Here is a 27276-nt window from a genome sequence, read left to right as displayed (position 1 = left end):
TCTTGTTTTATTAACAACGATAGGTATATGATGTCTTTGTCTCTAATAAACATCGATACTACGTTATTTAAAGACTGTTTAGACATTTGATAAGGAATAACGAACGAAAAGACCACGTTTTCGAGTTTACTTTGTAATCAGGCTTTCTTACTTAGCAGCCCGGCCTTCTCTGGAACCCAAGTGTTTTTTCTTTTTTTTTTTTTTTTTTTTGCCCGACCGACCGACCCATCATCACAAAAGACGGGGCGATGGGAAACGAAACATTTTATTGGGATGGCCAAAGAGAAAAAAAAAATTCTAAAAATGGCATGGTATAACGGATCAGCCCGTATTTTTGCTGTATCATGGTTGATCATCGTGTTTGACAAGAGAATTGACAATATAAGATCATATAACGGTACCAGGTAGAGAGCGAAAAAGGTTCAAGAAAAGACAAGCCCATAAAAAAAAGTTCAAGTGAAGTTTTCTCTTGCTACAGTTTATTGAAATGGGATTCTGCTGTTTATTAAATACTCCCGGTGTCACTATAATTATCCAAGGAATGGATTGCGCGATACATCAATGAGTTTGCCATCTTTCCAATTATTTTGCTTTGTTAGATTCTATTTAGTTTTGCAAGCATTTCTCGTGGGAGAGTTTTTAAAATCATTCTATTGCTACGTCATACTAATGAGCTTGCAGCATGTGTTTTGTTGTAAAACTTTGTATATTTCCGGTTTTGCTCGTTGCGTAGCGACGATTTATAATGTAATCAGTGAATGTCACGCAGCACACGTACATTTATTTGCATCGGTCTCGTTAAAGTAACGACATTTGTTTACGGACTTTTGGGCTAAAATCCGCTATAAAAACCGATAGCCGTTATCGCAGCAAGCCAACGATGTCAATTAGATAACGTGCGTGAGTTTACGTAGCGGTTACTAAGATGGATCTTAACTTTGCCGATTGAAAAGCCATCAAAACCCGAAACAAACCACTGCATGTACAAGCTAGACGCCGGCTGAACACGACAAGCTCACCTTTATTCCATATGATAGTATAAACGACAATATATACAGGTAAGATATCGTTGAATATTGTCAACAAAGTCTTATGTTCTTGCGGATTAAGTTATGAAGTCTTGTAGCGTTCGTGTCGCGTCATGTATTTCTGACGTTGAGCGCTGTATAGAAAGTAAAAATTATAAAAAAGCTTTGTCATTGTAAATTTGTCATTGGGTCGCTCTCAGACCTCTCACTTGTCCTGTACTGTGGAAATCGGATGTTATGCTTGTTCCTTTAGGTTTTAGCTTGTACTTACAAGCCTGAAATTTCCATTCAATGGCTACTTTAAAATTATGCAGAGTATATTGTTTTTCACTCCATGTAATTGATTAAACGTTTACTTTCGGAAAGTAATTTGAAAACTGAAATGGTTGAAATTCTTCAAGGATCGTTGAAATTTCATGCCAAGATATTCTACTTTCAGTAAAAGTCGCTGCCTGACGAGAAACCACTGTTCGCTTGGCACGAAACCTTCAAGAGATCGAATACAAGTAAGCGAGTATCATTTATGCACAAGCCCATTAACCCCGAAAGTAATTTGAAAACTGAATACGTCACTAGTTAAAATTTTTCGAAATGGTTGTAATTTCATTGCAAGCTATCTTTTACGACCTCTTTTACCCTTCAGTCTAAGTCACTGACGAGGAACTACTGTCCGTCTGGCAAGAAACCTTCATGATATTGATTAAACGAGGTAATTTATGCACCAGTCCATTAACATGGCGGATGTGAGTCTCTCGGAGAGCCAGTATGTTAGATTCGCAGATGGAAGAGGTAAAGACTTTGTTTTATCAAGATTCAACCTTGATAGTTGTGAGACCATGTTATTATTATATGATTTTCATTAGTGATAAGGGAACAGAGAAATTTCACTGATTCTCTTCAACTGCATCATTCAACCATGACGGTCTAATCGATCGACCAAGAACGTAGTAAAAAATATAATTATGATTCAGGTATCAAAATCATCGAAAAATCATTAAATGACAGCTATTTTGTATGCCTTGTGTGGAAAACGCTCACAAGCAAATTTATTTGCCAAACGTGAAAAAGATATAAATATTTAAAATTCGAGTAATCATGCTGGACCAACTAGAATAAATTTCAATTGTTTTTCTTATTTTTTTTGTTACTAAATCATACTTCAAAGACAAGTTATTGTATGGGTCTGAATGTGGTAACTGACAGCTGAAAACATGAGAAATATTTAACTGGTGACAGACAAACGGCTTCAGCAACTATTTTTCAAAAAGGTTGTTTAATTTCTTACTTGACCTGACTTTCGCGAACGCTTTCAGTTGTTGACTTCAACTGACTGACTGACTGACTGACCGAGTGTAGCTAGTGACTTTGTTTTTGTTTTGACTTTTATTCCTGATGTATTTTAAAATCAACATTTGGAACTTTTCTCTTAGTTTCAGGGAGCCCTCGAGTCAATTTGAAACGTGCTTCTTCTGGCGGAAATGCTGTGGAACCCCTCGACGTTTTCAAGGATGAAACTGCGTTGGAGCTGTCCCCATTAGGCAAAAAACAGAAGGGACTGAACGAACGTATGCTGAAAATGTTGTCACAAGGGAAAGGTGCAAGCATTTTCGAACTTGTAAAGGAAAATGCGCGAGAAACAGACACAGTTGATAAAGAAATGTTGACTGCAAAAGATAACGAAGGCTTTTCGCTACTGCACCATGCTGCACGATGTGATCAAGCCGGAACGGTGAACTTTTTATTAGATAACGGGGCAGATATCGACCTGCAAGGAAATAACGGCTTTACTGCCCTTCATCTCGCTGTCAGGTACGTTGCCGCTGAACACCTTGACTTAACATTTAAGCGTTTCTAGATCACTGGTTTTTGTTTCTGCACATTTTTTTATATAATCATTTTAAGATAATTTTATTTTCGGAGAGAAGGAGAAGGAAAAGCATTTTTTTGCCTTGACTTTCAAGAAATTGCCGCAAGCACTGCTCAAACACGCCATTAAAGTTTTCCGACACGCAGCCTTTTAATTTAACTGAAATGTTAACTGAGCCCTTCTACAACGTCACACAATAAGCCTGTCATATCGAGATAAGTTTTTGGGGTGATTGAAAAGAAATGGCGAATATTGAACAATGTCGGACTAAAGCTTGAAGGCATAAAGCAACTTGGGTAAAAATAGTGATGAGACATTCAATAATTTTAGCTTTGTAACCTCGGAATAATAAATATTTTGTCACGGGAAAGTGAATAATAAATATCGATCCGTAAATAGGCTGGGAATTATACTATTTGTGGATTATTGGCTAGAAAGAATAAATTGCTTTCACTGAAGAAAATTCCTTCACCTCAACCTCGGAAATTTGTTTTATTAATATTATCCATCTGCTCTTGCTTTGAATTAGCATAACAGTCACTGTACCATGTAGCAAAGACTACGTAGCATTTCCAAGATCGAACCAGGATGTTGAATGCACCATTTATTTTTCCACATAATAATACGGAGTACAATTGTGTAAACACACACAAGATCCAAACAACTGATAACAACAGATGCTAACTGATGAAACTGATGAAACTGATGATTCAACTGAAAAATAATAACAAAATACCTAAGTCCTAGGAAAGATATTACCGCAAAAATACAGTAAACAATAAATCCGAAAAAGAGGTATAAGTAAATACTTACCATCTGTGTGGCAATAAGGAATATCGATTCCAAACGAAACATAATCCAAAAGGCTAATCTTGACTACACGCGGAAAAACTAATGCATGCAAAATCCCTACAAAAAATATTTAAATATCACCACAAGGTTACATAATCCCCAATGGAATTACGTAATAAATTTCTAGGCGCTACACACCATATTGTAGGCATATTCTCTATAAGATGAACTTGAAAAGAATATTTTTTCTGCAGGTCTTGTATTATCCAAGTTCGTTAATTATGTGCATCCCGCTGATGCAGAAACAGCCAACGCTGTGAAGTAAAACAAAAGGCTTGTTGTAAAATTTTGTTGTACAGTGAAATCCCGACTGTTTCTCGAACCCTGGATTTTTGGAGCATATGATAAAGCGGTTTTCACTTGAATGTCGAAAGTTATTCGCGTTTGCATTGGTTTTACATTACTACACTCAGTGATTGGTTTAAAAATCTCGCGCCACTTTCTCAGCCAATAAAAAGGAAAACCAAAACCAATCGCCACTCGCTTGCGCACGTTTTCCCGCGCTTCGTGCCGGCAACTTATATTTGCTTCGAGTTTTGATTGGTTTGCTGGATTATCTATGTCTTTGTCTACGTCTTTTGTGATTGGCCAGAGTGATTACTTCGGTTTTGGTTTTACGACACTCAATTGAAAACTGCTCTAATTCGAACCAAAAGTCGTTTCCCTTTAATTTGTTTCACTCAGTCAAATACTGCAATTTTAACCCCGATTTCTTGAACGTCGAACCAGTTTTCGTTTCCCATGGAAGTTGTTAAAAATCTCAGCGTTAAGACTGCGCAAGAAAAGAGAAAAACAGCAAAAATGTTCGACCATCCAAATCATCCCTCCCCAGTAGTGGCCCATCAGGCCGGAGCTTATCCCGGTTTCAGTTGTATATAGCGACTAGGCAGGGCTGAAGACTAACTTTAAACTCACTGGTTTATTGGCTAGTAACATGTTACTAGCCAAAAAGTAATTTTTCAGTAGTCAGATCTATTGATTTCTATCAAGAACTGTTGACTTTTTCGAGTTTTTCACAAGCCAACGTGCCTAGTAGGAATGCTAAACCTGGTAGCCAAAACCTAAAGTTTAGTAGTCTTTGGCTAGTTGGCTACCGTTAATCTCGAGCCCTGAGTAGGAGTATTTCTATACGCTATAGTATCGCAGAGTTAAAACTAACACTTTGAGATCACCTTATTTATCGTGGAATCTTGCCAAAAGAATTACTGCTTATAATAATTATAGTTATAAGTACTGTGACCTGGCTAGCTTTTTTTAAGAAGTGTATATGTTTTTGAATTCCATCTCTAGGCACAAAAGCACTGAGGCTGTAAAGGTCTTGCTTCAGCGAGGTGCGGACCCTTCTATACCAGACAACGAAACTGAGACGCCCCTTCTTTTCGCAGCTCGGCGAGGCTATACAGAAATCGCAGCTCTTCTACTCAACGATACCAGGACAGACGTCAATTATGCAAACTCAGTTAAACTAACGCCATTTCTTGTAGCATGCTGTTGTGGCGACCGTGCGCTATGTGAAATGCTCCTGAAACAAGGCGCTGACCTTACTGCAAAGTCCAGTAACTTGATGACTGGCCTGCATTTTGCCGCTTTTAGCGGCAGCCTGGAGATTTGTGAACTGCTTGTCTCGTCAGGTATATATTAAAGAAGCAACGTCACGGACAACCCATCTTGAAAAAACTGCCAAGTTTTTTCAAGTTTGTCGTTCGTAATCCGTCTTAATCTTGGTTAGTCGAACCATCCTTGGTTATTTTCGCGTTTTTATTACTCCTTTGCTGTTTTTCTACATTACATAACTTTTATTTAAAGGTTTTCTCAATTTGGAAGTAATCAGAAAAAATATCTTCCAATGAAGACCCAAAACATTCCGAAATGGTGATTGATTTAACAAAATTAAGGTGGCCAGTTTTTCAAATTGCAGAGTGGTGTCCCGAAATCCATGTCACAACCAATCAATCGATAAGTGTGACAATCGTGAAAAGTGAGAGGTCGAAACGTGTAAACCTCTACCTGAATTACTAAATTTATAATCCAACTCCGCTTAGTGAAGTACAAATAGCACACGAAACTATCTTCCGATATTTGACATATTTGTACTCCACAAGACCGGCTGAACAGTATTCGTGTAATCCTCTTTTTTCTTCTGACCACGTGAAGATTTCGAAAAAAAGAAAATGTTTGAGAAAAAAATCTCTTATAAGGCATTTTAGTGTGTAGTTTCGCTGTACATTTGTACTCGTCATTTATTTTGTATTCTTGACTCACCCTAAGGGACGGACCATTATTTTCTTGGAGGGGGGGGGGATGAAAAATTTTCCTTTGCAAACTTTTTTTTTAGTTCATGCAACCTCTGCAAACATTTTTTTCGAAATTCTTACTATTTTTTGTTATACATATCGTGTTTGCAAACAATTTATTTTGTCTTTCCAGGCCCTGCAAACAATTTTTTTCAATATTTTTCATCCCCCCCCCCTCCAAAAAAATAATGGTCCGTCCCTAAGGGCTCTCCAATATACTGCGAGACTCGTAAAAATATACAGCGATACTGCACACCATAAAATGTCTAATAAAATAAATGTATTTTACAGATGTTTGTATTACGGACGTAAGCACAAACCTCTTCCTTCTTTTAATTTATAGCTCTCAAGCAATGCCCATCTTTGAAGAACTTTTTAGACGAGAAAGATGTGGAGGACACAACAGCCCTGCACATCAGCTGTCGGAAGGGATGTGCTACAGTAGCCGAATTGTTACTTCGTCATGGAGCGGATTACGAGGCGGTGACTGGGGTAAAATTCACTGCCCCGCTCCATCTGACTGCCATGTACGGTCAAGAGGAAATTACAAGGTTGTTGATTTCTAGTGGGGCGGCCGTGGAGAGCAGAAATGAACGTTTACAGACACCATTACACAAGTACCGTCACATTTTAATATACGCTTTCCTTGTCTTAGTCCTTTTACCTCATGAAAATGATTACATTAGAACTGTTTATAAAAGTTTTTGTTGTCTTGCACAGACGCTGACAAATAAATTTGTGCAGTTTGGTTGTTACCAAAGTATTTAAAGACATTATTATGTTCGTTACCAAATCGAATTGGACAAAAATAATGACTGTTCACCCGTTAGTGTCTTAGGCTTGCGTTTCTTGATTAATTACGAGGTTCATAATCGGTAACAAATGCGCTGGCTGGCATGCATTCTGTTCTGGCAATTAGTCACTGTGTTTTTTTAAATAATATTAGCGTCGAAATCAAACCCTATCGCGACTTGCAATAGGTCCTTGGTATTACCCGGTCGCACAAGGTACAAAATCATCCATGCTGGGCCGCAAGTTAGGCGATGGGACATCAAAACAAAGGAAGGTCAAGCTTGACTGGTGCGAGCGCTTTGTTCTGAATGTCCCATTGCGTGTACTTTGCGGCCCAGCATCGCTGATTTGTGCCATGTGACCGGGTCGTTCAAACGGCCTATTGGACTAAGAGCTGTCAGATTAAGCGCAACAGTTTTCTCCAGAATTAGTGCCTAAATTTCGCTTCATATTCGAAAAAACTGAGCAAAAAGTGGGACTGCTTGTTGTCTAATTCCAGTTGACTATTTACTATTGGGAAATTTCCCACACGTGGCACAAGTTTTGTGTTTTTTTTTGCATGAGATCCAATATGAATTTGAAACTGACATATAACTTAAACTGTTTTTATTTGCTTACTTGGCGAAAAACAAACACAATTACGTTTGAAAGTGGACGACTTAACTATTTCTAATTATTAAACGATTTGTTTTTTTAAGAGCTGCGGCGTTCAATCATGTGGCTATAGCTCAGATCCTGTTGGACAATGGAGCCGACCAAGAGGCTAAAGATATGATGGACCTAACGCCATTTTTGCTTTCTGTCGTATTCGGAGCCAAAGATGCAGCTGAGATGTTGCTGGACCAAGGAGCAGACATAATGGCCACTGATTCCACGTGTAACAGTTGCCTTCATTTAGCCGTTAAATGCAGCCAGATAGAAATGGTTCGATTGTTGCTGGCTAGAGGCAAAGGAAAGTTTCTGGAGCTCAGGAATAACGAGCTTCAGACTGTGATGCATCTTGCGGCTACGCACGAGGACACGGAGGTGAATGAAAGGTTCCTTTCTATTACTGGTTGGGGGTGAGTGAGTGGGGTAAGGCGACTGGTCTTTTAATTGTTAACAACTCAGAAAAAGCCCAAAGAGTCTACTACCGTTGCCGCATGTTTGGGAGGGTGCCAGCAGTGCAGTGCAGAGTCGGGATTTCTAGGACTTTTCATAGAGTCACTCAGAGCCAAAAATATGCAGTTTCCTTCCATTATCTATGTCAATATTTATATATCACTTTTCGTTTTCTTCTACAGATTCTAAATATTCTTCTCGAGGATAGTTTTTTGGTAAACCAACGGGACATTAACGAAAGGTTACCGCTGCACATTGCGGCGGAAAATGGATCGTTGGAATGTGTAGCTTCTCTGTTGAGATGCAAAACGCTTTTGACCTTCGCAAACGACAGAGATAAGGAGGGAATGAGTCCCTTACATCTCGCAGCCTCCAACAAACATGTGTGAGTTATTTAGTATATAGTAGAACCTGGCCATTGTTTTTTTATGTCAGTAAAATAGTTCAGTTAGTCATTTTCTTCTTTTAATTTTAGGATCTCTTTAACACGGTTTCTTCGTTACTACAGTGATAATTTGGGAGCTCGTTTTTGTGGTCAGTCATGTGTCTTGAAATTGCAATAATAACCATTAATGATTATACAAGGAGAGCATTAGAAAAAGGCGAACTACCTTAAACCCTTGTCCACCAGTGTTCTTTCTAGTCTCTCACACATTTTATCCTTGCCGATGACATGGTGTTAAATATTTTGATTTTATGTGCGAAAAAATGTCGTCAAATTAAACGATCCATTAAATTTTCATTTCTCAGGGAGACTTGTAGACTTCTGATGAACAAAGGTAGTGATGTGACCTCTCTCAATAATCGGCAGCGCCCTCCACTTCATTTAGCGGTTCAAGCTGGTTCATTGGAAACAGTTCGGCTTCTGTTAGGTCCAATGTTGCCAAGTACGCTAGAGGTTAAAGACGCAGAAGGAAACACACCGCTTCATGTAGCATGCATGTACAATCGTCTTGAAATACTAAGGTTCTTCTTGGATCAAGGAGCTGACGTCACGGCTCGTAACAACGAGAACATGACTTGTCTGGACGTCGCTATCGATTGGGGTTCAGTTGATGTGGCAAAGACGCTTGTTAAACACAAAAGGTATGTTAATGTATGCGCTATGTTAGACGTTATACCGGCAGTAACTACAGATTACGTAAGAGCGTAAGACTCGCTGAATGATAAAAGGTCTGTAGACTTTCCCCCGCCCCCACTAACTGCCCCTGGGTATGCGTTCGAGCCTAGTGGCCCATCAGGCCGGAGCCTATCTCGGTTTCCCTAGCATACAGCGACTAGGAGTATTTTTACACCCCACCCCATTTTGTACACACGCTACTGCGAAGCACATACATTACTGGACATGAGTAAAAATATAAACTGACAGGAGGCTAATTGTTGATATCGGGACCATCGAGCTAGTGTCAGGGTGAAAAGCTTGAACCCGGAACCTCTGGATTTCAACACAGAACACAAAACCACTCAGCCATGCATGCTGCCCCTACACTTGCGTTTACATTGTTTCCTGCTATTATTTATGTCGCTTTTGACTCCCAACCCCAAGGATGTTGCCTCCCCACTTTTTGAGCCCACCCAAAACTACAAACTTGTATAAGCCCAGGGTGTATAACCAGCATATTTTTACGGAAGGATATATACATTTATACCATGCCATAGAAAATACAGCCAATCAGAATACAGGAAAGCCGTTGTATATTCGACGGTATTCAACCCAACCTTCCCATCGTGCGCTGCGATCTTATTCTCGATGAAATTTAGTGAGCGTTTTTTCTATGGCATGGTATAAAATAGTTACACAACACTTTCTCGTGGTATACTATGGAATATCCCACTTGTCATTTGTATTTTCTTCGTATACACACTCGCCTAAAGGCTCGTATGTATACCGAGAAAATACAAGTGACTCGTGGGATATTCCATAGTATACCACTCGAAAGCGTTGCATAACTAGTATGTACAGTATAATAGTTCATATCTCAGTTAGTATTGTGGAATATGACTAACGATATCTTTGAGGCGAAGTTAAAAGACCCTGATCGACTGGAAGTCGTACACCCAGAACGTAATATATAGAAATGCAGAGAACGTAAGTCACAACACTTAAATTTTTGTTGGCACTTGTGGTAAACTTTTTTCAAAATACCCCAACAACGCGCAATGGGTCAACCCAGTCTTAATCATCATCGTTAGGCTTTAGTTTTCCAAGCCCTCTTATGTTTTCTGCTTTAAAAAAGTGAACTGGCATGCGTGATATGACTTAACACGATAAGACACTTTTTGGCATAGCTGTGGACTCATTAGGGAGTTTTTAAGCAACCACAACGGCGACGCTGAGGATAACGTAGAATTTAGCCATTTCATGTTTAAGTTTTGCAGAGTCTGGCAAAGAAATGAACAAATAATTTTAACGCACGTGCAGACAGAGCTTTTGTACCTCTCATTATGTTTTTGTTTAGCAACGTTACCGTAGCCGTTGCCGTCGTAGTTTGAGGTAATGCAGACGGATAGGCGCTCCTTTTCTATCGTCATAAATAATTTTCGCGTCTTTGAATGAATTGTTTTTTTTTTGCTTAGATGGCAGGAGGTGGTCTGCCTTAATTCTACAGATCAAGTCACACCCATGGAAAAGCTGATACAAAAGCTGCCTGAAGTGGCCGAAATCGTTTTGGATCAAAGTATCAGCTACTGCCCCCTACCAACCACTCATCCAGACTTTACAGTGACTTTCAATTTCCACCCTTTGGACCCGCCCGATGCTATAACAAGTTGTCACCGCTTTTTTGGCCCTGCTTGCATGGCGACCTATCGTCGAGAGAACCTTTTAAATCACAGTGTGACGCAAATGCTCTTGAGATGGAAATGGCTGGTGCTTGGAAAGTTTCTTAACGGCTTTAACCTGTTGTTTTTCTTCGTTTTTCTTGTATTGTTTTCTGTGTTCATAGTTGAAGAGAGGGGCAGGGTGAACCTCTCAAACGATGATGTCAACACCACATCAACCAAGGTTGAAGACGAGTATAAAGAGCTTCCAGCAGTGATCTTTACGTTTTTGATCATAGCTTTACTAAAAGAAATATTTCAGATGTTCTGGTTGGGTCTTAACTACTTTAAAGATTACACAAACTATGTGGACTTGGCTACATATGCGTGTACGTTGATCTACATCCTTCCGTACGTGACGGAAGACGACCTTTACGGTGACGTTCAAGTGCATTGGAGTGCGGGAGCTTTGGGTTTAATGCTGTGTTACGTGAACTGGCTTCTCTCTCTGCGTCGACTGGGTTCTGTGGCCCTCTACGTGACCATGTACATTGAGGTACTGATAACGTTTGTTAAAGTGATCGCCATCTTTGCCTGTGTCCTTATTGGCTATGGATTAGTCTTCTACGTTCTACTGAAAGAAGAGGTAAGCCTTCTTAGCACTTATCAACTACAGATGTCGACCACATAGCATATCGTGACTTATCTAGTCGCTTGACCTTTACCTTACTTGCTCATTTTGCTTTTTTAATTTTGCGAGTAAATTTTAGATGTGATGCGATCACGAGGAGAAGAATGCGAACACGTTAAAGCTCCATTTTACTTTTCCTTACATAAAAGGATATTGTTTTGTTTACATCGGAAACAATTTAAGAGGCTTACCGTAATGATTCGATAAAGCGCCTTCCTTTTCGTAAACGCCCCTTTCTGAATGTGGTTTTGTCAACTAGTGTTCCTCTTCTACAAAGCGAACGCTATACCAATAAGCGGTCCTATTACGTAAGCGCCCCTATTCCAATAAGCGCTGTTTCCATTACAGCCAGCTAGCGCCGGCAGGGTTTATTGAGTTTAGTCGTGGTTCATCTTACTTCTAAATATTCAAATCGTTCCTGCATTACAAAAAAAAAGATCTTCTGAGTGTCCTCGTATTTCACATTCAGGCTTTTATCAGTGTCAAAAAAGAAATAAGCGTCCCGTTCCTGTAAGCGCCCTGTCTTCGAAAAGTGCCCTTCATTGATCTACCAAAACTTAATAAGCGCCCCTTGCGAAATCGAAATATTTATTACCTGATCGCGATAAGTGAACAATCTCAGTAAATTACCACACGCAGTACGGGCAAAGAGCTTGTATCGATATTAGTGTTGGTCTCAGTATATGCCCAGGCAACAATGACTTATGCTATGCCTTCTGATCTCTCACGTTTCAGGATAACTTCTCATCACCTTGGTTTTCGTTTGTGAAAATATTTGTGATGATGCTTGGCGAAATGGACTACTCTGACATGTTGACTGATAATGTTGTGAATAATAACAAGGTCCCAGGCACAAATATCTTGTATGTCCCACTTCCAGAGCTGTCCTACATCATGTTCGTGATGTTTGTTCTGTCAGTCTCTATCGTCCTTATGAATCTGTTGGTAAGTCGATTATAATGACAGCTAACAAATAAACAAACAAACAAACAAACAAACAAACGGACAAAAAACAAACAAACCATGAATAGAACAATCGATAAATCGAAGATCGATCGATCGAAAACTGATAACAAACAAAACAAAAACAAACAGCATACCAGTACAGTAACCAGTTAAATCCCAATAACTCGAACCTTCAAGAAAAAACGAGAAAAGTTCGCGTCGTCGGGGGCTCAAGTTATGGAGGGTAAAATTACTAAAAATATGACCTGGGGGAGAATCGATAAAGGTTCGAGTAATTTAAGGTTTCTAGTTACCGAGGCTAACTTATAAGATGCAAACTTTAGCACTTTGTTTCTTTTTGTAGGTTGGTCTTGCAGTTGGAGACATTGATTCCATCCAAAAGACGGCAACTCTGCGAACTTTAATGGATCAAGCCTTTTTAGTCGATAATATGCAGAAGAAAACCCCGGAATGGTTTCAAAGGCTATTTTATAAAACCTCTCTGGAGTTTAAACCGAACCAGAATACGTTTATCAAGAAGTGGGTATATAATTTTATAACCTTATTACTTGAAAATGCTTGTTAACCGTTTCCTATCAATTTTCAACTCTTCGTCTGCTTGCGGCAATGAAAAGCTTAACCTTTTGGAAACATTCATTCCCATAATTTTTAATGCTAGTTGAACAAACGCCCTTGGAACACTAGCACCTTAAAATACCGCTGCCGTGTTTGTTTTTGTAAAGCCTTGATTGGGGTTTATGACAGCACTGTGCGGTACTGCGTTTTCAAAAGGCAGCATTACGCCCATTTAGAGATATCTACGTGCTTCTAATAGTTTCTGTCTTAATATGTACGGTAAATATGTAAATATTGGCATTTTTCTTTCTCTCCACTTTCAGTTATCACGCAGTTGTCTTGTAAGAGTCCTTTAGAGTCTTCAAGTAACATAACTTATCATACAATTTGAAAAATAAAGCAATAGTTAATGTCTCGGGGAACATAATGTATATTACTAGCTGTGAAAAGTAAAACTTGTTTTCTGCCTTGATTCCAGGTTCGCCTTTGCAGGTATTGGCGTCTCAGATGACGAATTCTTGGATCTCATTCGCAAGAAAGATTCTCATCAGAGCACCAATGAGGAAGATTTGGATAATTACGATCAGCAAAGACTTGAAAGGCAAGAGGAAAGAATCAAGACCTTGCAAGCCACTGTAGATGCCCAGGGCGAATTGCTCAGAGCTATAGCTGATAAACTGGAAGTAAATAATTAACTAACCTCTAAGATGCCACTTTGATGGAGACCATCTAAGCAGAGAAATGACGAATTTTAATATTCACGGTTAGAAGAGTCTTTTTTGGTCCAGTTCGTACTTAATGAAATAAAAAAAAAAAACAGGTCATCAAAAAACGCGGAGGTTGTTATAAAGTATACTAATACTTGCGTCCAATTTTTAGACACACGATATGGTGTTCTGACAGAAAAAAAGTATTTTCAAAATTGCTAAGGCGATTAAAGGAGTTACAACGCGCTTTAAATACTAAGTTGATTAAGAAAAAACAAACAGTGATGACATGTGTAGCAAGACCAAATGTTCGTACAAATTGATCTAACCCGAATCTGTCATAGAAGTTATATGATTGTTGCAATCCTTCTAGCTGTGTCTAATATTTAGACTTTTCCTATACCATTTGGGGAAATAAGTATCAATTGATGGGAAATTTCGGTCTCCGAGACTGGTCTGAGGCTCTGAGCCCGCAGTATTTTTCTTGAAGTTCCTAAGCAACAGTTCGCGCCATAATGGAGTGATGCTTTCGGAATACATTCAGGTGCTTTCACTACTCTCTAATAAGATAATGAAAATAAGAAACCTTACTGGGCAGTTAATGAAAATTTGCCAAAAACAGCACTTTTTTTGCACTCTCAATTTTTTGGGGTTCGTCCATATCTCAAAAAATAAAGCTAACAAACTCCATTGTATAGAAAATGCTAATTTATGCTAATTTATTTTAGAGATTAATATAGACTAAAAAAATAATTAGCATTATGCTGCGCGAATTTTTAACAATTTTAATATAGAGCGTGTTTAGAGTGCAGAGTAAAGAGAGCCACCTGCACACAAAAACGGAACGAATTGTTCTCTTCTTACTCACATTAAAAGAGTTGAATAGTAGAACGGTTGTCACTGCTGAAATACCGTAAAATTCCGAAAAAAAGTCTGCCCCCACCCCTCCCAAAATAAATCCCTTTAAACAACGATTTAAATTTTCCAATCATATCTCCCCACCCTCCGTAGTGCTTGCTTTGTATTTTTCAGTGTTAGATTAGAGTACTGGTATGCTCAGAGACCTGTAGTGTTCAGTTAACGACTTGGACTTGGTTTGGGTTTCATATCGTGTTGAGAGTTATCGTGTGGTATTGTTGTATGCATCTTCCCCCTCTAATTAAAACCCAAACATTTTTGTAAGTCAAATCTCCATCGAAAATTAAGGTGGGTTTACATGTACACGACAGAGAAATTTGGGTACGGACTTGTCAAAAAAATTTTCCGGGCCTGACCACGTACTTTTGTAGAGAAACAGTCAAATCAAATCAGGGCCATAGGCGCCTATGGTGTATGGTCCCGTTTTGATTTGACTGTTTCTCTACAAAAGTAGAGTGATCAAGTCCGGATCAATTTTCTGACGGGTCCGCACCCAAATTTTTCCGTCGTATAAACGCGTCTTTAGTTTCTCACTCCCCTCCTTTTTCTGCGTTTTCGGACCCAGCCGAAAAAAAATAATTAAGCCTACCGGAAAGAGACATGGAGCAAAAACAAGCAAAAGCAATCGCTTACCTGAAAGAGACGTTGTCTTAAGAAAAAAAGCAGTATTTTCATATTTTACGGTGTGAGTTCCGGCTGTGCCGACGCATGTTTTGTAATGAACTGTGTATAACGTGGAGAACTGAGAACTTACAAGGAACGTGTTTGGAATTTAACGAGTATGGGTACCTTTTTTATGTTATTTTTTTTTTAATTTAACTGTTTTCAGTGTACTTTACACGGCGGTGCTGCATCTGAATGATAAAAGAAGCTTTGAAAAGGAAATTTTATTTATTTACATTCATTAATATGAATAAAACAACTACTGTATTTCTTCGAGTGAAAAGCAACAAAAAAACAGCCAATAGATGCACAATGAGTATGTGTACCTACACGTTTAGAACAGAGTCTACCCAAAACAAGAACATACAGAGTCTACTCAATAAAAATTCATTTGAGTTCTGCCACTGGCGTGCAGAACTGCCAAATTCAAACTTTATCAGAAACAACAAAAAGCTGCAAAATAACTCAAAATACATTAAAATAATTTTGAATTTAGTTCGGCACGACAAGAACACGTCGTTTGAAATCAAGTCGCGCTACTGCCGTGCGGCACGGCAAGGCCAGCCTGCCAAACTGAATGGTTTCAAACGTCGTTAAGTTCGGCACCGCGGTAGTAGCACAACGTTTGGAAAAAGCCTAAGTCACTTTACAACTACGATATTGATAATGCGATGTTTTTGCAGTTGCAATAAAAAGTCCACCTGCTCAGAAAAGGTATAACTGGGTGATGACGCGCGACGGCCTATTTCAATGTTTAACCGTGTGGTTGACTCACCTGTTCTGCTTGACTTTTTTGACTTGATCGATTAATAGGCTCATTAATTATTGAAAGCGCTGTACTGCTCACTTCTAAAGCTCGGTTACTGACTATAATAAAATTTCTTTAACCTTTAAACCAAATATAGTAATCTAGAGTTATCTTGGGACATTTGACCTAAAAAGATAAGAACACTTCCACTCATTTGCCACCAGTACTAGAGCAATCGGTGCACGACTAATTCCTGTTTTAACTCTGACTTCACTGAATTAGCATCTTCCGGCCGAGTAATTAAGAATTAAAATAATCCGTGTCACGCCAAACACTAAACGTCAAACAAAGCGAATAATATATATATCAGTGTGATGTGAGCGACCGGTGAGCGATCACGTTTAGTGTCGTCGTCATGAGTAATCTAATGTCCACGTATCGTTCTGTTGGGGTCAGAAATGGAAAAGGTATGAAAGTCGTTTTTATACATCAGTGATTTCTATCCTCAGTCAGTTTTGTAGTGAACAGAGCAACAAGGCGAGTATGCTATCGGCCATTGACCTTGTAATATATTGCGTTCTCGACGTTTGTTATATAAGCTGATAAAACGAAAAGGACACGATCCGTTCAAAAACCTTTAATTGCGGCGACAGTTTTGTTATGACAGTGGCTTAAGAAAGTCGGGGTTTCTAGTAAGTAATGATAACTCCATAACAAGAAATAATTTGTCACGAAAACAGATGAATAGAGTGTTCAGCATGACATTGGTGATTTGAACTTTATTTTAATATTATTAATCCAACTTTAAATCATGGTTAAACAGATTTTAAAGGACTTATAGCGTGCAGGTGTAGACCTTCATAGAATTCTTTATTGGTCTCGGCTGTCAGAACTGTAGAAGCAAAAACACTAATATAAAAGCAAATAGAACATCAAATAAAGCAACGACGACTGATTTATTTGCAATTTATCTTGCATCACGTTCTTCGTGTTTATCGGTTTGCCTTGAGCTTAATTACGAATGAAGACATGTATATGGTCGTTCATAAAAAAACTCATAAATTCAATAATGGTTTTTCATGATGGTGGTTTAAAATACTCGGGTTTCGGAAGTGGTGTGCCGATGATATGCAATTCTGTTGCTAGAATTCATACTTCACGAAAAATCCGTGAGTAGAATATCAACTAAGGAACGAGCGATCATGACGTTGCTTTTTCATCATTAATTATAGTTAGATTATTTATTTAAACAGATTTTGTAATTATTCGGTTTTATCGAAGTGCGCAGGTGAAGACAGTCACTAAAATCCATAAAATTCCTTATTGGATAATTTTCACCGTAGAGTGAAAATACTGATTTCAAAGAAAATATTGTAATCACCGGTTGCTTTAATATCGATTGGTCAGGCATGAAAAATAAAATGACCTAATCGCTGTCGCAATTGAAAATGTGATGTTTGAACAAGAGTTACAACAGATAAACAAGGAAAAAGGTAGAATAACTTGGGAAAAGGCGACATTTTTAACGACTTATTTTCTGAAATGCTATGTTTCAATGAGCAAGATTTTTAACCTTCTATCTTATCGACGAAACTACCATGCGTAAAATGAGTTCATTTGATATACAGGTACAGTGAGGTCAGTGAGCTATAATATTATAAAGACATGCTAAGGCAAGCGTACGTCATAGAAGACCTGGGCTAATCGAATTTGTGATTTTTAAGGACGAGGGACACATATGACGGACTCTGACAACATTTTATCCAAGTCACTTAAGGGGCATGAAGACAGCGACATTTATCAATATACAATAATAGTAATTTAGTGATTAAACGTGTTGCTGTCATCAGATAGCCCAAGCTTGGCGTCCAGAGGCACACAAAGAAGCAACTTATCTCTGTCTAAAGTGGAGCCACTTATCGATAACGAGTATTTGGAACTCATCTCCAACCCAGGAAGCGCAAAAGGATCAAGAAATGTCAGTCCGACTCCACCACTAGGAGAGGAAATACAAGCATTTAAACCAGTGGGAAATGGTTTGGTGAATTTGGCTAGTGACGACATTTTAGGGGTGAACGCTGCCGACAGTGAAGGTCTGTCTGTCCTCCACCGAGCTATTCGTCTTGATGATGTGGCTGCAATAGTTTCTCTGTTAGATAACGGTGCTGACATCAACTTATCAGACAAAAATGGGTTTACACCCCTTCATGCTGCAGCTAGGTGTGTATGCGTACCTATTCAGTAGTAAGATTAACTTCTTTCTTGGAATATCTTTTTGCGTACAATGTGCTGTGACTAGTAGGTGGGCAAAATATATGTCTGCAAACTACTGAATAACGTTAAAACACACCTATCGTGGCCTTTCTACTCTGGTCACTTAAAATTTAATCTCAACTATAACAAATTTCCTGAACGACGTTGCTATGTCCCTACGATAAGATGTAAATGACCAAAACATGTATAAATAATACGCGTGGGCAAATAATTAATCCATGAAATGTATCATTGGTTCCAAATCACTTTGTCCAACTGGATGAGAAAAGCACGAAAAATATTGACTAGACTTTTTTGGCTATCGAAGCTTTAAAAATTTGATTTTCAGAAGAGGTCAGTCTTTGCGCGGATTGACTTGTTGGTAAAACTCAATTTTAGTTATTTTAATTATCAAAGTATTTCCTTCCTAACATCACCATTATTATACATAATTATGGCGTCATTTCTATGGTCTATAAAAGTGCAGGCCGTGGGAAAATTTGGCCAATTTGTTTATTATTCTTTTACAGGTTCAAAAGAGCTGAGATTGTTAAGCTCCTGCTTGAGAGAGGAGCCGATCCATTAATAGAACGCGGTGACCAATTTACGCCACTTGACTTAGCTGCGCGATGGGGCTTTAAGGAGATATGCAGTCTTCTGTTGAAAGATCCCAGGGTAAAGACCAGAATTGTAAACTACAGGAATCACTTTCCGCCGTTCCATTTAGCCTGTTTCAGCGGAGATAAAGAAACGTTCGAGTTGTTTTTAGAAAATGGTGCGGACATAATGGTGAAGGCAAAAACTCAGCTTACTCCTCTTCACCTTGCAGCTTGGCAAGGAAATGAAGAGATTTGCAAGCTTCTTATTGAAACAGGTAATAGTCCATTTTGTTTGTGTGTTTTTGGACTTATGGCAACCTCAAATATCATGAACACATGATTGGAATACCAAAATTTCTGCAAGGGATAAATGAACAGCTACTGAAAGTTTCAGCATGGTAGAGTAAATCCTCTTTTCAAAATTTTGAAACCTTAGGGGTGGGGGGTGGCATCCTCCCTTGTACATCTCAGGGTTAATTCGTTTATGAAAAAAAGGTCACCATCTTTCGTTCACAACTGACGTTTTAGTTAACTAACTTTATTCCAAGTGGCCTGGTTCGAGTTGTCGCACAGCAAAGTTTAACATAATAAACTGAAACTGATAGTTATTTATCCATTCTAATTCTTAAGCTTCAAAAAGGCAACTCAATATAACTGAATTTGTCAATGCAAAAGACCATGAAGGTGGGACAGCTCTTCACATCGCCTGTACCAGAGGGCATTCAGAAGTGGTCGACTTACTATTACGTCACAACGTGGAACGTGACACAGTTAACTGGGTGACGTGTAACTCGCCACTTCATTTAGCAGCTAAACATGGTCACCTGACGATAGTCGAACTTCTGATCTTGTATGGGGCTGTCATTGACAGCAGAGATGGCAGCCTAAGAACGCCATTGCACAGGTAGAATTAACAATTACTGTTTTTTCATTAGTTTTATGACTTGAATAATCCATCAGAGTTTAAAAGGTTGTGTTTGAAGTTGAACGTTAGAAAGAAAAAGGGAAAAATAGTAATCGTCAGCTAAGACTGGAGTCACGATTTTAAAAAGATAGCCGTGAAATCTGAAGAACTGCCGCGTGGCAGTTTGATGACTGACACATGATAGACTTTGTTTTGACTGATAACTGAGATTTTAGCACTTAGTTGATTATCAACTGGAAGATGATAAAGGTAAACAGGCCGATGTGACAAATTTCGAAAAGATGAGCAACGTTTTTATTTACTTATTTTTCTAATTTTTTTTTTATAAAAAAGTTGAGCGATGTTGCTCCGACGAAGGTGACCTGCGTTCAGGCGTTCTTTTTTTCGCAGAGAACGCGTGATCGCAGGTTACGACGAAGGGCTAACTGTCGCCCTCCGACTCAGCACAACATTTTCTTTTGAGATCCACATCCTCAGAATTGTTTGTGCCTTAGTTTTGCATATTTAGTTGCCACGACAACCAAATACGCGGTATTGTGCAAGGGAGACTCTGAGATGGTCCTAAGTTTACCCTTTCCTTCCTCTGGGTCCGAATATTGTTAATGTTTCCTGGTAGTAAGTTTGTAGAAATAATAATATCAAAAACCTCGTTAATGACTCCATTCAAAGACTTTGATTCCATTAAATGTTTTAGAGAAAGACCATATCCAAGAATATATTGTCCAACTTGCTATTTTGACCACTTTTTACAGTGCAGCAGCATTCAATCACGGTCGGATAGTTGAGCTTCTTTTGGAGAATGGAGCAGATCCGGAGGCCAAGGACATGTTGGGAATGACACCATTTTTGATTGCAGTGACTGTCGGAGCAAGCCAAAGTGTAAACAGCTTGTTAGACCACGGAGCAGAAATAACAGCAACCGATTCTTCACTAAACAGTTGTCTTCATTTGGCTATTAATTGCGGGAAGGCAGAGATGGTAAAGACATTACTGGAAAGAGACAAAGATAAAGTGTCACAGTTAAAGGACAAAGACTTAAAGACCGTGTTTCACTTGGCAGCTGGGCTGGAAAATTCAGAGGTATTAATTTTTAATCTATTTTTTCTATTCTTTTTCTATCATTTCCATCATTTTTCTATTCATTTTCTATCATTAGCAACATGATTCTGTTACATTTAGTTCTTTTGAGTCAGTTTTGCCGGTTTTCTGCCATCAAGATCAGACGAATTTTTGATGGCTTCAAAGGTTGATGATTCTCACAGGGACAGCATCTTAGAAAGTCAATTATTTATATGAACTTTCCTTAGAGGATAACAAATCAAAGTGACCTCACTTAAACACTGATTACGTACTTTGCAGTTTTCAAGTTATAGATTTTCAACAATTTTCCCTTCCTTTAGATTTTGGACATTCTAATGCAGAAGATACCAGGGCGCGATCTTTTGAATGAGCGCGATATACACGAAAACACACCTCTTCATATTGCGGCTACAAATGGCTCTCTAAGTTGTGTGGAGTATTTTTCGAATTGTCCAAAGCTGACAAATGACAGAAATGAACATGGATTTATGGCTCTTCATTTGGCTGCTAGCAACAAACACACGTGAGTAGTGCTACAAAGAATAGTTAGAAAATATCTACAATATAATGCCGTTCGATATACAATACAATCTAAAATACCTGAGTTGAACATCACCTGGCTTCCATGTCAAAATTACCTTCACACGTAGATTTGGTTTTGGTAATTTCGATTTCCCCTTGAACCTGAATCCGACAACCAAAAGTCATGCAAGCAACACCCCCACCTTCCTGCAAGCCACACCCCCATCTTTAATGTTTTGATAGTCTAAGTGAAACATCTAAAAGCGTTTTACCCATACCAAAGAAATGACGCGAGAACAACAATAACGCCAAAAGTTGATATTTTAAATGGAAGAATATAATACAATTCTAAGTAATAAACTCCATTCTTGTTTTTTGGAAGAAGACCTTATTCTGCTAAGTAGAAGCTGAAAAAAGAAATATGTCTATTTTTATTGTGCCCTCACTCAGAGATGATATACTAAGTGAACAATTGCAATGTCATGCATACTCGATCTCTTTCTGATCTTATTGTAATCCCTCGAGAACTCGAACGAAAAATGTTAGTTTAATTATATAACATAGTTAACTTTAGACAAAAATTAAACACACTGGGCTTTTCATATTGAATTTATTTCAATTCCAGCAAGACCTGCGAGCTTCTTATTTCAAAGGGCTCCGACGTAACAGCTGCGGATAGAAATGGTTGTACAGCACTTCATTTGGCAGTAAAGGCTGGCTCATTAAAAACCGTAGAAGTTTTGCTTGGCCGTCTTTTGCCAAGTACACTGGAACAAAAAGACTACACGGGTAACACACCACTTCATGTAGCGTGCATGCACAATCGTCGTGACATTCTAAAGTTCTTGTTGGACAAAGGAGCAGACGTTACCTCCAGAAATGAAAGGAACATGACTTGCCTTGACGTTGCTATTGAATGGGAAGCAGGCGAGGTGGCCAAGATACTTCTAAGACATCAAAGGTACAGCACCTTTCTTTTTTTAAAATTATCCCCATTATCACATGTAGGTGTGCCCTGATTTGTCCAATAATTTCCCCTCATTCTAATATTCGTGATAATTAAATGGTCTATTAGCAGCCCATGAACTCTCTCCCTTCCGCGCCTTATATTCAAACTCCTATATGGCTTGGAAGGGAGACTTCTGGGACTGGACTTAAAGGTTAAGTAATAGTACATTTTTCGAATTCGGTAAAGGCATGCATGTTGAAAATACCCATAAACATCAAATCGTAAACGAAATGTCACGGGTCAGAGACATCGCGGGTACTTTGGTTAACATTAGTGAAACTGTTTATTAATCCTCATTAATTAATTAATTCTAGTTAGCTCAATTAATTTTGATATGCTAACTATATGTCCATGGTTTTTGACACTACCATGGCAATTACGTGCAGGTTTGGCCAAATACGGACTGCTTTGAAATAATTATCTAAATCCTTTCCGTTTTCCTAAGCAGCAACGAATTCGTATATTTTTACATTTCAGTAGCATTTTGGCTTCATTTTGTATCAATTTCCGCTACTTTCTGACGTTCTAAGAAAACAATGAAATCCAAGATGGCGGATCTAATGACATCGTATGACGTCATAAAGATAAAAAATATTGCATTATCTTGTAAAACATGCTATGGCTTTCAACTCAGTGGAAGTCAACCTTACTGTGTAATAGGAAGTTGAAACACTTGGTTTATTTACAGTCTATGATTTATATATTTATCATATATAATTCATTTTACATATTTATCATCTCAATTACATTGGGAAAATTTTTTGCTTCTCTCAGGTGGGGAGAGGTGCTGAGTAATGCGCTTAGCGATGGTACTTGCCCAATGCAAAAATTGATAGAAAAACTACCAGATGTTGCAGAAATTGTTCTTGATCAGTGTATTAGCTACAGTCCTCTCCCTCCATCACACGAAGACTTTTCTGTCACATTCAACTTCATTCCTTTGGATCCGGTCTGGAATGACGAGTTCGATAAGAACTTTGCTCCTGCGACTATGGCGGTTTACCGGCGAGAAAGGTTGCTGAACCATAAAGTTACTCAAGCTCTGTTAAGATGGAAGTGGATGGTACTTGGCAAGTTCGCCAATGTTTTCCATACTGCATTATTTGCAGCTTTCGTCATTTTGTACACCTGTCTCATGGTCATGGAAAGGGATGAAGTTAATTTCGCATTTACTTCTTCCGAAACAACCACAAGTGCACAGAAAGGAAGCAATTCAACCTTTGTGAAGACAGTATCTCATATATTAAATGTATTCTTGGTTATGCAAATTTTTAAGGAAGTGTTTCAAGTAGTGTGGCTGCGTTTGTCGTACTTTACGGATCCCACAAACTTACTGGATTTTGCAATGTTTGGAACGGCGTGGGTTTTTATACTTCCTCACATAACTGGAATAGATTTGTACAGCATGAAAACGCAGTGGACCGCTGGGATAGTGGGATTACTTCTGTGCTACCTCAATTTCACGTTATCTCTTCGTCGTTTCGGTCAACTTGGTTTGTACGTAACAATGTACGTCGAAGTACTCTTCACTTTTCTCAAAGTGATATCTACCTTCCTTATTGGCCTTATTGGCTTTTCCTTGGTGTTTTATATTCTACTCAAGAAACAGGTAAAGATATAGAGGATATTACACTGCGGCGCGAAGATATGAATTTTTTTTTTGTGGTAAAGCAATATTTTACGAATGAGCGCAGCGAATGAATAAAATATTGCTTTTACCACGAGAAAATAAAATTCATATCTTCAAGCCCCCGTGTAATATAGATAAACATCAAGCATGAAGTGAAAGTTCAAACATTTTTATATTCATTCATCAAAAGGTCAAACACGAGCGACGGCTAAGATAACAATTGAGCAAATTACCAATCTGAACGGTAACATTTTTGCGAACTGAAGCTTTCAGAAGATGTATACAGTGGAACCTCGATTTAACGAACCTCTATATAGCGAAGTCCTCGATATAACGAACGATATTCTTCGCCCCCGTAATAGTAAAATGTATGAGAAAGTAACTCGATATAACGAAACCTCGTTTAATATAGCGAACTGCAGATTTTACCAGTCCCTTCGTTATATCGAGGTTCCACTGTATCGTGAATGTAAAAACAGTCTGTTTATAAGCTTTCTTCGATGTCACTCATAATATATAATTCACCGTTTTGAAATCTGTTTCTGCTCAAACTAACTCACCGCTTTTCTGATTTCTGATCGCGAAGTCTTGCAGTTCGGCAGCTGAAATTTCTTGATTTTCCCTCCCTTCGTCTGACTCTCCACAAGCAAGAAGCTCTTTTGAATAATTTCAAGTCATGTGAAGTCTTTTCTTCGTGTTTAATAGCATTTTCCTGCTCCTCAGTAAAACATTTTATTTTGGCTTCAGTGAGCTTCACGAATCGATCTCGATAGCTCGCCATTTCCAACCGGCGTTGGCAGCTTTGCACAAACAACCGTGCAAAGGCGGGAAATGACGTCATCGATATCCTCGCTAGTGAGGATATGGAAAATACGCCACTACAGTCCCGGATGCAGTTTCGTATGAATTTTACGAGTGGTCTATTTTCCAGTAAAACACTCGCGGCTATATAATAAATTGCCCTCGTTCATTCTTAGTACGGAGATCGCTTGATCCGAACCAGGAAGACCTTTTATTTTTCTTATCACGTTTCTGTATTTATATAAATTGGCTCATTTCTCCAAAAATTTACGTTGGATAGAAGGGTCCATCTTAAACATACGACCATCCCACCTCATAGTGTTTCTATGGGGTTTACAGACTTACGACAACGCTGATCTTTACATTTGACCTATCTGTCTACAATTTCCCGGATAAAATTTAATACAGAAGACTGAAAAATTAATTTGTTTTTATTTCTTATATTCAGTGTACCTTTCTCTTTCTAGGATAATTTCTCAGAGTTCTGGCTCGCTCTGGCAAAGGTTCACGTGATGATGATCGGTGAATTGGAATATACAGACATACTGGTTGAAAATATTGTGAACAACAACACAGTGCCAGGAACAGACGTGCCATATGTTCCACTGCCAATACTGACCTTCCTCTTGTTTTTAATGTTCATTTTGATGGTCTCTATTGTGCTCGTCAACTTGTTGGTGGGTAAAATCTTTTCCATTGTAAATGTAAATGTTTAGTAAGACGATGATGTAAGGCATGTAATTTTGAGTAAAAGAAACAAAATTATGCGGCAGAGCAAACTATTACAGTGAATGTCTTTTTGGGCCTTCTTATGATGTTCGAGGACAAGGAGGTATCTTAGGTTGTGGCAGATACAATTTTGGTAGAGGAAAAATAGGAAGTAGGAATAAATTTTTTAGGTAAAAAGAGGAAAACGTCAAAACTTGACATAATCGACCCCTTAATCAGAAACATATATTTTTTGTTAAAGCTAGAACAGAATAGTTTTAGCTTTAGTTGAAATCCGCGACCACATAACGTAACACTAACGGAAAAGGATACTCCGCTATATTTATCATTTAATTTTGATATTTGATAAATGTATTACAGGTTGGTCTGGCTGTTGGTGACATCGAAGCTATCAGGAAAACAGCAAGTTTGCGAGCTTTGATAGACCAAGTTTTCTTAGTTAACCACATTATGAAATCCTACCCGAGGTTTATTTTGCAATGGGCACACAGAAGCTCCCTGGAAATAAAACCAAACCAGAATACTTTTATTAACAGGTGAATATTGTCTGTCAGCATGACATTACTTGTATTTTAAAGGCGAGATTTGCGCTTGGCAGTTACTTTCCTGCCCACTGATGTCCCAGCCAGTCCATAAGTCCAGTCCTGTATCTGTTTCTATGACGCCCTTTACTTTAAATCTGTAACTGAAATTTCTTATTGTTACTTCATAATAAAGTAAAGTTATTCTCCTGCATAAGAATCAGAATAAGAATCTGACCTGATTGAATATCATTCTGCACCGCAGTCAGCAGTAAAATCGTTTTGATACTCAAATGGAGTTCAATTTCTCTGGGATATTTTTCTTGAGTCAGTGCTGTTTGTGAAGGTTTCTGTTGTAATGTGGAAAATTCATATTTCTAGTTTTTTCAAGAAGACTTTCCTATAGAGGTTTCATATAACATTTGTTTTTTTATCCTGTTTTGATTCTACAAATACTTTTCATATTCAAAGGGTTGCCCTTGCTGGTTCTGATCTCACAGATTGGGATTTTGTGGATAAACTGCTGAGTCAGGAATCTGGCGCCACCACCTCGTCGGAGATTTGTTATGCGAAACAAATGCAAGATGAAAGACGAGACCAGATGATCCAGAAACTCCTGGCTACTGTGGAAACACAAGGCAAACTTCTTCAGGCGATGGCTGATAGGTTAAAAATTGCAGTAGAATAAAAAATACTCTTGTGCTTGATTCATATATTTCACGGGCATTTTAACTTAGTTCACTACAAATGTATCAATCGGCTTGAACTGTAACTGAATACAGATTTATACAGTATTTCGTTGAGCCAACATAGCAACTTACATGTGTTCAAGAGTTCAAGAAGTTAGCAGCTTTTATCGTGGTTGTAATTATTTTTTTCAATAAGTGAAATGTATAAAGGTCAGACCCGGCCAGACGGCATGGCAGTGTTCATACCAGCAGCGAATTGATAGCAGGCTAAAAATGGTTCGTTTTTCTGTTTATTCCAGTTAATAAAGGTTGATTATGGTTACTCCTGCGTGATTTACTTATTTTCAGGCGTCAAGAGATGCTTTACGAACAAAGTCGAATCGGATATAGTTCGATTTCGTTCGATGCTGTTCGATTAGTTTGATTGGTTCGATAATCGAACTCACAGATTCAATAAAATACCTTTCGTTAGTATTAGTTTTTAGTTTACTTGTTGTCCTTCTTTGTTTAAAATTCTAGATCTTTTCATTGGCAAGCTATTAAAATAATTATTCCGGTACCTTTTAGAGTTTTGAA

General features: G+C 38.4%; 1 protein-coding gene across 1 annotated transcript; it reads left to right on the top strand.

Annotated features, from left to right (window-relative positions):
* The first annotated feature begins 9 nt into the window (after window positions 1-9).
* Window positions 10-27160, top strand: LOC144657850 (uncharacterized). Its single transcript, XM_078518209.1, has 24 exons — window positions 10-1058; window positions 1468-1534; window positions 1672-1817; window positions 2459-2837; window positions 5038-5378; window positions 6385-6658; window positions 7532-7859; window positions 8117-8319; window positions 8685-9020; window positions 10512-11340; window positions 12121-12330; window positions 12695-12870; window positions 13385-13600; window positions 16348-16409; window positions 17793-18162; window positions 18726-19069; window positions 19425-19698; window positions 20472-20799; window positions 21120-21322; window positions 21947-22282; window positions 23105-23939; window positions 25229-25438; window positions 25851-26026; window positions 26483-27160. The coding sequence occupies exons 3-24, from the start codon at window positions 1745-1747 to the stop codon at window positions 26697-26699; spliced, it is 6720 nt and encodes a 2239-aa protein (XP_078374335.1). The 5' UTR covers window positions 10-1058; window positions 1468-1534; window positions 1672-1744; the 3' UTR covers window positions 26700-27160.
* Window positions 27161-27276: the final 116 nt, after the last annotated feature.

This window comes from Oculina patagonica, chromosome 6 (genome assembly GCF_052425735.1).
Source record: "Oculina patagonica isolate OP01 chromosome 6, crgOcupat, whole genome shotgun sequence".
Lineage (NCBI taxonomy): Eukaryota > Metazoa > Cnidaria > Anthozoa > Scleractinia > Oculinidae > Oculina > Oculina patagonica.
Note: the sequence above shows the minus strand (reverse complement) of the source record. Positions and strands in the feature narration are given on the sequence as shown.

Excerpts from the sequence above, each read along its gene's own strand:
- LOC144657850 (XM_078518209.1), top strand. The coding sequence starts at position 1,745 with ATGCACCAGTCCATTAACATGGCGGATGTGAGTCTCTCGGAGAGCCAG. Across the intron at positions 2,838-5,037 it reads GCCCTTCATCTCGCTGTCAG|GCACAAAAGCACTGAGGCTG; the intron begins GTACGTTGCCGC and ends TTCCATCTCTAG. Across the intron at positions 25,439-25,850 it reads TTGTGCTCGTCAACTTGTTG|GTTGGTCTGGCTGTTGGTGA; the intron begins GTGGGTAAAATC and ends AATGTATTACAG.